Source organism: Pyrgilauda ruficollis, unplaced genomic scaffold (genome assembly GCF_017590135.1).
Source record: "Pyrgilauda ruficollis isolate IOZ18807 unplaced genomic scaffold, ASM1759013v1 scaffold7, whole genome shotgun sequence".
NCBI classification, from domain to species: Eukaryota; Metazoa; Chordata; class Aves; order Passeriformes; family Passeridae; genus Pyrgilauda; species Pyrgilauda ruficollis.
In genome coordinates, this window is record NW_024528821.1 from 4,983,829 (window position 1) to 4,996,725 (window position 12,897).

The 12,897-nt window shown below is 47.7% G+C and overlaps 1 protein-coding gene across 8 annotated transcripts in view; it reads right to left on the reverse strand.

Annotated features, from left to right (window-relative positions):
- Positions 1-12,897, reverse strand: part of HEPH (hephaestin) — a 22,229-nt gene continuing 9,332 nt past the window's right edge. For 4 of the 8 annotated variants that reach the window (XM_041485382.1, XM_041485383.1, XM_041485384.1 and 1 more), the window contains 14 exons: positions 12,604-12,743; positions 11,675-11,806; positions 11,299-11,510; positions 9,545-9,695; positions 9,021-9,233; positions 8,498-8,702; positions 8,093-8,232; positions 7,071-7,202; positions 6,051-6,157; positions 5,076-5,301; positions 3,536-3,675; positions 3,009-3,171; positions 2,271-2,303; positions 1-719 (listed from right to left, as the gene is read on the reverse strand). In XM_041485382.1, coding sequence (XP_041341316.1) covers positions 475-719; positions 2,271-2,303; positions 3,009-3,171; positions 3,536-3,675; positions 5,076-5,301; positions 6,051-6,157; positions 7,071-7,202; positions 8,093-8,232; positions 8,498-8,702; positions 9,021-9,233; positions 9,545-9,695; positions 11,299-11,510; positions 11,675-11,806; positions 12,604-12,743 — 2,239 coding nt within the window. In that variant the 3' untranslated portion in view covers positions 1-474. Of the gene's footprint in view, positions 720-2,270; positions 2,304-3,008; positions 3,172-3,535; positions 4,026-4,108; positions 5,302-6,050; positions 6,158-7,070; positions 7,203-8,092; positions 8,233-8,497; positions 8,703-9,020; positions 9,234-9,544; positions 9,696-11,298; positions 11,511-11,674; positions 11,807-12,603; positions 12,744-12,897 lie in introns of those variants that run through there. The other 4 variants (XM_041485388.1, XM_041485387.1, XM_041485386.1 and 1 more) reach the window with 4 other exon arrangements.

The following is a 12,897-nucleotide window of genomic DNA, read 5'->3' on the forward strand; positions in this document are numbered from 1 at the left end:
TTAACAATCTTTTTTCTGTATTCTTCATTGATTCACAAAACTGCAAATATTATCTTTCTCTCCTTCAAATTAATTACATTAATGGTTCACAGTTGCTTGGGAGACAATTCCCAACTCTGTTCTGGCAATGGAGTAAGACTGGAATCTGGCCTAAGCTATTCTGCTAGGAAAGACCAATTGGAGCTGTTCTGGAGAGAAGAAAATGTCCCCCCTCTTCCTTGGGGAAGGAGAGTATTCCAGAAGGAGCTTTTTAAATCATTATTTGTCTTCAGTCAGTTCAAAGGGTCCTTGGATCCCTCCTGGACTTTCTTTACAGAGGGCTGAGGAGAATATATGAAGAGGTCAGGGCTCCAGCTTTCCCTCCTCAGCTTCTAGAAATACAGTGCACAATTGAAATGATGCCCCAAAATCTTTGCTGTGGACAAGGATCCAGCCCCTGCTCCAAGCACACAGCCCAGTGTTCGTACATGGCTTTCAGAGACCAGAATTCTTTTGAGACATGAGTTTGAATCCATCATCCAGGATGGATCTCCGATTGCGTCGTAACCTCCTTTGCTTCTCCAGACGGATGACTGCTCCCAGGAGGACAGCAGCAGCCAGGAGCAGCAGGACTCCTACAACAGCCAGAGAGATGACTGTGGCCTCTATCTGCTCTTGGGCCACCTTAGATCCAAAAAGCATCACCTTCTGGGACTCATCCTCATCCTCAAGCGGCAACCCTGAGACACAAACAGAAAGGTATTTTCAACAACAGCCAGCAATACCAGAGCTGAAAGGTTGCAAGAAATGCAACAAAGGAGCATTAAGAAAAACATGATGCAAAGTAGTGGAATCACCAACCCTGGAAATGTTCAAAAGATGTGTAGATATGGAGCTTAGAGACATGTTTCAGTGGGAGACATGACAGTGCTGAGTTCATGGTTGTACTCAGTGATCTTAGAAGTCTTTTCCAATCTCAATGATTCAAAGGAGGCCCCAGTGCCATCCATCTGTCAGACCCTCATCCCTGAGCCCACACAAAGATTTGAGATGGATGGTTCCTTCCCTAACCTGCTCCACCCCAGAACCTGACAGTGTCTCACAGGTGTCCAAGCCCAGTGAGCCACTGCTGTGTCCAGCCCAGAGATGAGAACGTGTCCAGGCTGGGGCTGCTGCAAGTTGCCCCAGTGCACGCTCCCTGTGCCCATGGCTGCTGTCCTACACACCACTGAGTGCACTAACTCAGCCATGCCCACTGTGAGCCACCAAGATCCTGAGCTTGCTTGTGTCTCCACACAGAGGCAGCAGCTACCTCCTGAGAAAAGGGGCTGTCTGCTCAGGCAACAACTGCTGGCCAAGCTTTCTGCCTGGTGAGCACACACAAGCTGGTATCTGCATATGGTATGAAACCAAATTATTTAATACTTGCACTACTGCTCTCACATATTTCCTACTCCTCTTCTGGTTTGTCCACTTTGAGTGAGGAAGATGTTGGGGAGAAAATTACTGAACTAACAGTGGGGAAAGTCTGCTGAGTTGTAGGTAAGTGGCTGCATTTGCAGCTGGCCTGAACTGGCTCTCAAATCAGCTCAGCTGAATTTCCTCATAGCAGCTGAAAAATGGAGTTGTGAAGATGAAAGATCAGGAAAATAGACCACCAGTGAACACTACTCCAACTTCTACCACAGAATATTTCAAAGGGATCATATCTACTACTCTTCTTCTCCCTGTTCAACCAAATGCCTTCTCACATCTGTTCTTTGCAACGCCCAAAAACTCCAGGCATGTGCTTGGGCTCTTTTCTCAGGGGAACATGAGAGCAGAAGGCAGATGAGCTTTTTGCATGCTGACTCCATCCCTTCAGCTTGTAGAGATGATTGCGAAACTTCCCTAAACCACAGGGTCACTGACAGTCCAAAGAGGGAAGACAACTCATCCCAGGCACCCTCCTCCAAATCTATGCCAGTATCTAAGCTCACACTCTGAATCTGAATCCATACATAGCAGGCACTACAGGCTGTGAGGTCACTAATCTTTTCCACCTACAACAGGCAAACAAACCTAACCAGCCCAACTTCCTTATTGCTATCACCAGAGGACAGACTGGTGCCCTCCCTGTTATCTACTGAAGCAAGGCCTCACACCAAGGAATTGCCAGGCTGGCAGAGTAGAGGCTGTGGGTGCTGTGTGTTCCTCCCTCCCCTTACACAGATCCAAACCTCTGTGTTGCTCAGGGATTTGCCCTCTCCCCTTCCCACAGACAGGGTTTGGCAGTGCTGTACACACCATACCTGGGGTGGCAGTCAAGTCTTCCAGCTCTGACTCTGAAAGGAAACAAAAGGAGGGTGAGAAGGTGTTGGGCTGAGCAGGCAAAGCCCAGAACAAGGCACATCTGGCAAGGGTCAGATCCAGAGGCAATATGGTTTTCCAGAACTAGCAGACTGTCCTTTGTCCTGTCCATGTTTTCCCTCTCTACATGACATGAGAATTTTTGTATCACCTGCTTCAGAGGCAGCCCCAGTTCCAAGGCACAACCCTTTCCATCCTTCAGAAGGAAAAGTGCTGAGGGAGAAACGGAGATGGCCCTGACACTGGGCAGGCACTGGTCACCCACAGCTGAAACACTGGGGCATTCACTGTTTTGGTAATACATCTAAAACCACATCACCATGTGGGCTCCATTGCAGCCAAACCCAGTACTGAGAGTCACTCACCCCTGAGCACCTTCCAGCTCTCAGTAACAGCAATTACTGGCAGAGAGCTGAACAGAGCAATTCAGACACAAGCAAAAAATCAAACTCAAAATAACAACACAGGTAACATAAACTCCAGAAAACAATTTGTTTTTAACTCCAGCTCCAGGCATTACCATATTTAAAGGGAACATCATAATTTAATAACACTTAGGTAATTATCTGCTCCATTAACTGGATTTTCATAGTATGTGAGAGAGCTGAGATACAAACACTCAGAATTTGACAGCAGTAGCAGGAAGTGCTGCTGGATGTTTTACAGTGACAGCTCCCTACCTCCTCTAGGCAGGACAGTGAAGAGGATCTCCATCCCAGCATGGATATGGTCAGACACATGACAGTGAAGCAGCCACGTCCCAGGGTTCCCAACCAGCATCTCCACCATTTCAAAGGTCCCAGGGAACAGATCCACAACATCTGCTCTGTAGCTTTTGCCATTCTGTCAGAAAAGAGAGGCCATGAGCTGCAGTGCTCAATGCATCTTCTCAGGAAGAAAATGCCAGTGTTGCTGGGGACCACTTCAGCTTTTTAATGCTCAAAAAACCCCAAAGCTTTCAAAAAGCAGCTCCAGGCCTGCAGCTTGGAAAGCAAATGGTCTGGTAATGCCTAACCCTAACAAGGATTAAGCTGGACATCTCAACACAACACAGGCTCAGGGAGTCAGACTGGGATGTGTAAAACCACATCCTTTTCCCAGCTGGGTGGAGCTGCTGCAGAGGCATTAAAAAACATTCAAACACAGTCAGGCAGAAGTGCTGGTATCAGTGGTCAGCATCTGCTTCACCAACAGCAGATATTCTTACCTTGTATATGAAGGTCTCAGCATGAAAATGGACTGTGTGGACATCAACCTCGTGACCCATTCCCAGCAGGTACCAGCTCACCTTCTCTCCCTCGTACATGGTCAGCCCAGGCAAGGTGGCATAGAGCCTACCATTGATTGCTGTGCAGGGAATACCAGAGGGCAAAAGGCTGTTAGCTGTCAGTGAAATTGTATGGCTGCTGCATCTCTGCTGAGGAAGGCAGCAAATTAGAGGCTACAAAGCTCATACAGCACCCAGTGTAGCAGCAGTTAGTGTCCCCCACAGGACAGTCCCCCAGCTCAGCTACTTATCCACTCTGCTCACAGACAAGTCACTTGCACTCAAGGCCATGCTGTAGCTCAGTTCAAATAAATCTCAAGAACTACCTTTGCTGAAAACCTGCAGTCAGCCAGCAGAAGTGGTTGCTTCTAGAAGTCAAAATGCATAAAAATAGCATTTCCAGCCCAGTGATGGACAAGCATGTATATACCTACATACACATAAATGTCTGAGCAATTTCCTTGATGAACATTGAAAAGGGGTAAATCCTGCCAGGGGGTGGGATTTACCTACTTTCTCAAGTAGAACAGCTGGAAGAAGTCCTGCTGTGACTGCACATACAGGAAAGGGATCAAAACAGTGAGTGAGCTGACTGCTATGGCACACACACACAGACTTCCATGCTCAGATGACAACAGAGGGGATAAGATGGGAAGAGGCAGGATCTGAGGGCAGAGCACCAGGTTTTTACTGACAGGTCTGCCCTGGGCAATTTGTGCAGCCTAAAACAAGTATCCAACTTCAGCATGGTGGTTCTGCTAGCTGTAATACTATTACTAATACTATTACTATTAATTACTGTAATACTAATACTATTAATTAATACTATTATTGGGTTAACAACTATACATTCATGGATGTGTATTTGGAGACCCATACAAAAGCAGTAGTAATGACAGTACACAAAATGCAACTCCTCAGTATTCTTACCTCCACAACTGTCAAGGGACTTGTTTTGCTGAGGTTATCTTAGATATAATATGGAGATAAACTAACAAACAACATGCTAATTTAAACAAATGTGTTCATCCTTCTATGGCAGAAGAAGGATGAACCCGGGCCAATCTCTAAATTGTACCCAACCAATAACCTAAGATCTAAAACAACTGAGCCACATCTTGCAGCCACACAGCTCAGAAAATTAATTTGAAGCCTAACATACTCTGATGGTCCCTGAGACAAACAGAATTAAATTTGTCTGATAAGTTAATTTCATGTTTGATTTTATTTCCTTTTCTGAGTCACTCAGACACATTAGAGATTAACCTCTCTGGCTTGGATGTTGCTATTCCTCCTTACAGGGACAGCCACAATGATCAGCCTTCACTGCAGATCAAAGATCAGGGCTGTAGGTGTGCTGCAATATTGAGAACAGACAGTTTAGTTCTGTCTGTGCTACTGATAATAGGAAAGGATGAGGACATTCACCACAAGTCAGGCTCCCTACTTAGAGAGGTTGCAGAAACAACACCAACGTTACCGTGCATTTTGTTGCTTTCCACAAATTTCTCATCCAGCAGGTTGATCTCCTTGTGACTTCCCTTACTGGAACGTTCCACATTCTCCTCCAAGTACCAGGACTGATTTTCATCAAAAACCAGGAAGAGCAGAGCAAACTCCCTCTTTACATCCTTCCTGGTCCCACTGGACCGCAGGGCCCCTCTCCGGCAGACCTTCAGGGGCCCGACCAGCCCACTGTACAGATCCTGGGCAGAAGGAAGGAGAGCTCTGAGGCAGGGACATTCTCACCCTCTTTTATGCAGTTCTTTGCCTTTCAGCAATTGTTTTCTATTCCCCCATCACCCCACTCAAAACAAACAGTGCTGCTGTACAAGTATTCTTGTTGGAGAGTGTCAGCCACTGAAGCACAGGAACAGGAACTGTACGTGCTCTTATAAATGCAAATCCAAAAGTCATAAATATGGATGGTATCAAAGTATTTTCCACTTGGTAACTGCAAAAACATCTGCAACTTGAGATAAAAAGGCCATTATTTCCAGGTGAATGAGATGGTTTATTGCAGGATCCTCCAGCTTGTTGCCCTGTGAAATTAGTGCTATGACACTTCTAGCAATGGTCAAATCTGCCTGCTTTATTCATGAGGTTTATTTTGGACAATTTCTGCCTTTTGTAGATTAGCCCTATGGCTCTCACCAGTTCAAACCATGACCAACTGGGAGATATTCTAAAAGCCTACAAATAACTGGAGGGAGGTTAGTAGCAAAGAGAGACAGGGGAATTGTTTTATGAAGGTTTGTTAGGAAAAAATAAGGACAGACATCAGGACAAATTCATATGATTTCCTCTCCATGGAGAAGGCTGGACATGTTACCAGGTGATTCTTCCACCTCTTACCCGGGCCAATCTCTAAATTGTACCCAACTCACACTGTTTTCTAACAATGGGGTAAAAAATTGATCTAATTAGACTTTTCTGGTTATAACTTTTATTTTACCTTTACTGGGTCCACTGCAGAGTAGTAGATCCAAGGAACACAGGCTGAATCATTTGGCCCTGGACCAGATCTCTCAGGAATTTCCCACCGGTATGTCACAATGTCACCTGAGGGACAGAACAGCACCACACACCAGGTGACACACCCGCTCTCTAAGCGGCAGCAAAACCAAGTGGAAAAAGAAAATCCTGTCTCCAAACCACAAAATCAATTCTGTATTTGCCAGATATTGTATCTGCCTTACTCAAACACAAAGCAGGGTGGAAGCTCCCCTCGCAGAGCAAGACTGAGGGGTCATGGGGTGTAAACAGTCTGGTACCAGCACAATGCAGGTTTATCTGCTGCTTCTGAGACTGGACCTGACCATGGAAATGACCATGAAAGCTCATTCAGATGGAGCTTAAGATATTCCTTCTTCTCTTTGAAGTGATTTTATGATGCTGATTCAAATTGGGATTTAAAATCACCCTTTTTTCATATTAGCCATCCATTTCACAAAGACAGGATCTGGCTGACAGCCTGACTGTGCCTTGGACAGGCTGGGTGAGCTGGAGGGGACCAAAAATTAAATACACTGGTATCTGAATCATGAGACAAAAAGGCCATTTCAGTCAGATCCCACCAAGCAATTGTGCATTTCTCCCATTTGATACTATTTTTATACTTTTGTGCTCATGCAAAAAAGAACAGTTCCCAAAGAACAGTCTCCCCCATCCCAGGACTGGCTGAGCTGTCACCTGCCATCACCTTCCCCTTCCCACACAGAGACCACATTCAGTGTGGGTGGCATAAGGCTGCACACAGAAGAATGTCCTACACATGTCCCAGAGGGCTGCCATCCCCACACAAATGGTATCACTGAAACTGTGCTGGACCTGAAATACCAGTTACTGTCCAGTTCCAGCACTCTACTGTAGCAAAACCAGGACATCTGAGGCTGCTTAAGGAAACCAGTCTGGCTCTGGGATAAAATCAGCCATATGAGCCCACACAGGAATGCAGCTGGAGACAGGGACCTACCAGGGTTTGCCACCTGGGGATGTCCAGCCTGCTGCTCCAGCACCCCGTGTGCATGGATGGAGTAGGGTCGCGAGGCGTTGTTCTTGAACACGACGTTGAGAATATCGCCCACCTCCGCCCACAGAAAAGGGCCTTGAGACAGGAAGAGTGTACTCTGAGACCAGCAAAATCCACCAGCACATCTCTTGGAATATTCCCACCCTTGTCTAAACATCTCCTCCCCAGAAATAGTACCTTATAATATTTATGATGGTCCCCTTCCTCTTGTCTACCTCCCAAAAAGAGAACTGGATGTCAGTCCCAATCCAAGTCTTAGGACACCAGACTGATTTTCACAATGAGGACAATGAAGGTGGTTACACATCTTAACTGGGCCCAGCACAGCTAAGGCTTGATTTCTGAATACTGCTATGCTAAATGTCACATGTTGATAACCCCTTGCTACCAGTTTCAAAAAATGTGGTAATGTTCAACTGAGCCTGACAGTGTCACAAATCAGAGCTGCAGCCTATTTCAAGTGGCAGATGCTGCCTCAGCCTGGCTGCCCTGACACCACTTACAGCCTTGGGTTCATAACACAGAGATCTGCCTCCACAGACCTCCACTAGTCAGTGCAAAATGCTCCTCCGCTTCCCAAGGCTGCCCACTCTTCCCCCAGAAGCATTTCTCACAGCTACAGATTTTCCCCTCTATTTCTCAGACCCCTCTCCAGAAGTCAGTGGCTGCTCCTGTCCCATAGTCAGAGAAATGCAGCTGTGAAACATGCTTTGCCCAAGCTATGACAGAACGCTGGTGCAAAGGCAAGTGGAAAAGCCCAGGCTGTCCTACAAGGACTCTTCTAACTGCTGTCTCCAAGGTGGCAGATGTGAGTAGGAGACAGTCCCAGTTTCTCTGCACTGACATAGCAGTTGCCTAAATATCCAGTGAGCCTCCAGATTACAGCTGTGAGCCACTGCAGCTCTAGAGCCCCAGTCCCACTCCTGAGTGTGAGAGGAAGGTGAACCCCCTGCACACTTCCTTACCTAGTATCCCTAGGTGCTCATCACCACTCATCCTGGCCTTGGGGGTTTGGAAAGTGCCATCCGTGTACTCCCTGTAAACTGCTTTCTTGTACCTGGAGCCCAGCAGTCCATTCTCGTTGCTCAGAAACACATCAGCATAGCTGAGAAATGCAGAACAAGTGCTGAGATAAATCAAAACCTCATGGAGAACAAACAACTAACTTGTGTCAGGGGGTTCACAAGCTGAAGGGGCTTCCCAGCGCCAACCTGGGCTGCAAAGGAGAACATAATGACACGGAGGGCTGCGCTCCCATCGGCAGCACCACCAGCACGTGCACCAGGTCACAGGGTGGCCAAGACACCCAACAGGCTCCAGCAGGGTCTGCTGGGACACTGGCACAGGCTTCCCCAGCAGGTGGGCTCTACCTCTCTGCAGAGTGGTTGTGCCGCTCCCTCTCCCAGCTGCGGTCGGGGGCGTAGTCCCAGAGCAGCTCCTCCGCCGCCAGGTAAAACGTGCGCACGCCCCGGTAGCGATGGGCAGAGCCCGGCCTTCCACACCTGGAAACGCTGTACTGCTGCCTCATCCCAGACTGGTAGTGATTGCTTGTCTGGCAGTAGATCTCAAAAGTCCCTGAGGGAGGCAGGATGAACAAGGAAATCAGTTGCTTTTGAAGATTTCAGGAGACTGGTGTATGTGCTTGGTGTGTATCTGTGGTGCTTAGGGAGCTTGGCTGCCACAGGCCAAGGTTAAAGGAGTCACTGGAGAAATCAAGCAGGAATGGCACGAAGTCCTACACATACATCATCTCAGGAAGCTTTTTTACACATTAGGCACCTGTAGTACAGCTCACCCTGTAAGAGTTCATACCACACTAAAGAATCTGCCACAGGAGCAAATACCACAATGGGAAACTCTTCCTTCTGCCCAGTCAGGTGTGCAGGCACTCACCACTGTTATCAGGCTGCATAAAAGCAGTGGCAAATGTGTGGGGGAACAGGCTGGCTGAATCTCTCCGCATCCCGTTGATCTGCACGGTGTTTCCCTGAAACACAGCTCTGTGGACGTCAGCTTCACTGCCCAAGCCCAGGAGGTGCCAGGACACTTTGTCTCCTTCACACACGTCCAGCCCAGGCAAGTTACCAAACATAAGTCCATTGATGGCTGGAAAGGAGAAAGCAATTAACTCTCTGCAGGCAGGTGTCAGCCAAGAGATTTTGAGTATACACCTTGTAGGACAGGCCTGCCAGTCAGAAGAAAGGTAACTTGTTTGTAATTCACCCCTGGATACACTGAGAGCACACTTCTCCAGACAGCTGTGCTGCTTGTCCATGTCTCTCCTGGTGCCTCCAGCCTGGCTGGATTCCAGGCCAACACCACACAGCCCTTCCTGCCCCCAGCTCAGCCTTTAGGTGAACATCAGCCCGTGCTTTGCAGGTTCATCCCTGCTGTCAGAGAGCAGCATCCAACCATACCATGCATCCTGTTGGATTCCTCAAAGTCAGCATCCTTTTCCACAGATGTCTCTTCCATCCTCAAGTAGTACTTTATGTTGGCATTTAAGTACCAGCTGAGGTTCTCATCAAACACGTTGAAGAGAAGATAAAATTCTTTGTCGATCCCTTTCTATAATTACAATGATGGTTGTTAACTTTTAAAATGAAAAAATTAAGTATCCTTAGAGTTAAATCTCTTTTGCTTGGGTCTTGTATTCCCCTTTATTTTAAAACATGGCTTATTGAGGGACAGGACTCTGTCCCTTTACTCATGTTGAACATTCCTCTTTTATTTCATAAAGGCACCACTTGTGCATTTTCCATAATATTTCACATTAATAAAATGAACAAAACTCAGCCAAGGTCATGAAGTCAGTGCCCCTTTCCTCCCCTACACCTAAGGTGTCTGTCCAAACCAGACCCAAAATCAGAGCCCAGACACAAGGCAGGCTGATGACCACACCACACCCCTCCTGCCTACTATCACTGGATTGGAGATTCTTTAATTACCCTAAACCCTTCAAAGTCTTAATTCTCCCAATAAATGCACTCCAAAGCATGGTGTTTCCCCACTAAAAGACCACTGTGATGGTGTCCAGACTCTCCCACTGGTGTCACTGTCCCCAGCAGCACACAGGCCTGCTGAGAAGGTGAGCAATTCCCAGGCTGCAGCACACGGGTACAGCAGAGTGGCCATGCACCTTCCACAACTAAGCATTCATTAAAGGTTTGCCTGAGACTGTGGAGCCAGAATTGCCACCCCAGGTGATTTCTCCCTTACATTCACAAAGGTCTGTCTCTTTTGCTTACATGCTTCCAATACCTGCCCATGTTTATCACAGCTCCTTCACCTCAAGGGCTGTATGTATTCCCAATCCTCTCTGCTCAGCAGATCCACCTTTCCACCCTGGGTGCACATTGATTTCTTCTGCACTCCTGATTTAGTCACATGGTGCCCCCACTGACAGTGAGCTCCCCCAGGAAGGCTCTGAGGACAGCAGTGCCCAGATCTGTCACCACTCCCTCAGCCTCACTGCAGGACAGCAGTTGGGATTTGATTTGCCATCTGCTGTCTAACACAACAAGGCTCTGCTCCTCTGTCTGGTACCTCCTCAGGGATACCAATTTACTGTCTTCCCTAGATTCACTGCCAGGAATAGACTACTTCTGAGTGAAATTTCAAGAGGAAGTTTTGGCTGCCCTTCAGGTTTCACCTCTCCATCAAAAGCATATGCTTTTTTGTAGCCAGCTCTGCTTGAAAATTAACTTCTCTGGCAGAATAAATGAGGCTCACCCAAACCTCAAAGCATTGTATCACCCAAGCAGAATACCTGTAAGCAAAAATGTCTTTTCAGTGTTTCTGGGACTACAAGGACTATTCCACATGCTTCTCTGAAAGCAGCCTGCTACACAAGCCTCAGGACAAGCGATAAGGTAACTGTTCCAAGGCACAGTTTTTCAGCCAAGTTTATCTGTGAATTAAAAGCAGAGCTCAGGAACTGTTTTGAGGGCAGCTCTTGAGAGCCCAGAACACTACTGGCCTCTCCCAGGCAAGACCTGGGTACCAGCTGTACCAGCATTAACTTGGCCAACAACAAGGCTCTGATTTGACACTCCTGGACTCACACCACTGCACATTTGTTTTTAACATGCTCCCTAATGTTTTGCTGATGCTTCCTTTCTCTACATGAAAGCAAAAATCTGGTAGGAACAGGGCAGGAAAACCCCTTTACCTGCTTGTTGTTGTCATCCAAAGTGCCTGACTTGCAGATGAGCAGAGGCCCCACTAAGCCTGAGCTGGAGTCTCTGACAGGATTTGCAGCTGAGCTGTACAGCCAGGTGAGGCAGGGAGGATCACTGGACGTGGGCCCCACGTGCCTTGGCACAGTCCAGCGGTAGGTGAAGTTGTGCAGTGGTGCCACAGAAACCCCACTCTGGGACAGGCCTTTAAAACAGGGATTACAGGGTTATTCCTGAGTCTCTGCACAAATTCTGTTACACCTTCTCAGCAGCTACTTTCAGAGCAGGCTTTACTTCGCTCGTGTCAACCAAACACCCAGCACCTCTGAAGGGTGATGGGGAGGTACTCAAGAAAAGGGATCCACCAACCATCATGGTACCATATCCCTTCTGATGCCTTCTCATAGGACACTCCATGTGGATGGATGCTGAAGGGCCACGACGCTTTGTTAAAAAATGTCACCAGGATGGTGTCTCCAACTTCAGCTTTGATCACCGGACCTAGAACATAGCAGGAAGAGCATCAACAACAGAGCAGAGCACTTCCCCAGGCCATCAGACAAACCAAAGCAGACAGGGCACCTTCCTCCAAGCTGCAGGGCCAAAGATAAGAGGCAACAGATTGTATGGCCTTATTGCTGCTGAAGGGAGCTCAATGGGAGCAGAGGCTGGCAAGGATTGTCTGAAAGCAGTTTGGGTGCACAGGAGAACTCAGAGAGGCATCACACTTTCATACAGGGAAGTAACAGAACAGCCAAATGTTCTGGAATGCCCTCAGGATAGGCCCATGTCTCTCCCCCACCTAAGTAAAGCCTCCTCAGCTGCCCAAAATATGTGCCTCAGAGCTGTGAGATGCTCCAAGCCCACCAGAGTCTGTAAGCCCATGACCAGCCAGCCAGAGAGGAGCTATGAGCCTTCACCATGCCTGTCCCCAAGCACCCATTCAGGACAGAAAGCTCTCTGTGAGAACATGGGGTTTGCAGCATGCCTTGAAGGGGGCTCAGCCAAAAACACACAACCAGGAGCTATTGCTGTGACCTGTTTAGCTCTAGCCACATATACTATATTGTATCCCTCACTCTTACCTCTAGAACACCTTCAGAATGAGCCCTGCAGTGATTCTGTCCATTCTACCACCCTGCACCTTGGCTTGTTCAGATGTGACTGTTGTGAAGCACTTCTTGTGCCCCTCCCTGTCCCCCAAAATGAGCAGGCAGGTACAGCCACCTGGCACTCCCAGCACCAGCACCCTTCTCACAGACACTGACAGGGGATTTGTGTTCCTGGATGATTCTCACCAAGTATTCCAAGGTGTTTCTCTTCTTCTGATTGCTGCTTTTCCTCACGAAAGCTCTCATCAGTATATTCCACATACTTTGCCTTCCAATAGACACCCCCAATGCGGTGGAGGCTACGCTTGAAATACTGCTCAGCAGGACTAAATGCAAAAAGCAATGTCAGGTCATGTCACATAAAAATGAGCCCCGTTCCCCTGCTCCCACTGGCAAGGCCATCAGCATCCCCAAATCAAGCAGTATTTCAGACAAGGACAGCATCTCTAATTTGGAACAAGCACAGCTTTGACTCTGCAA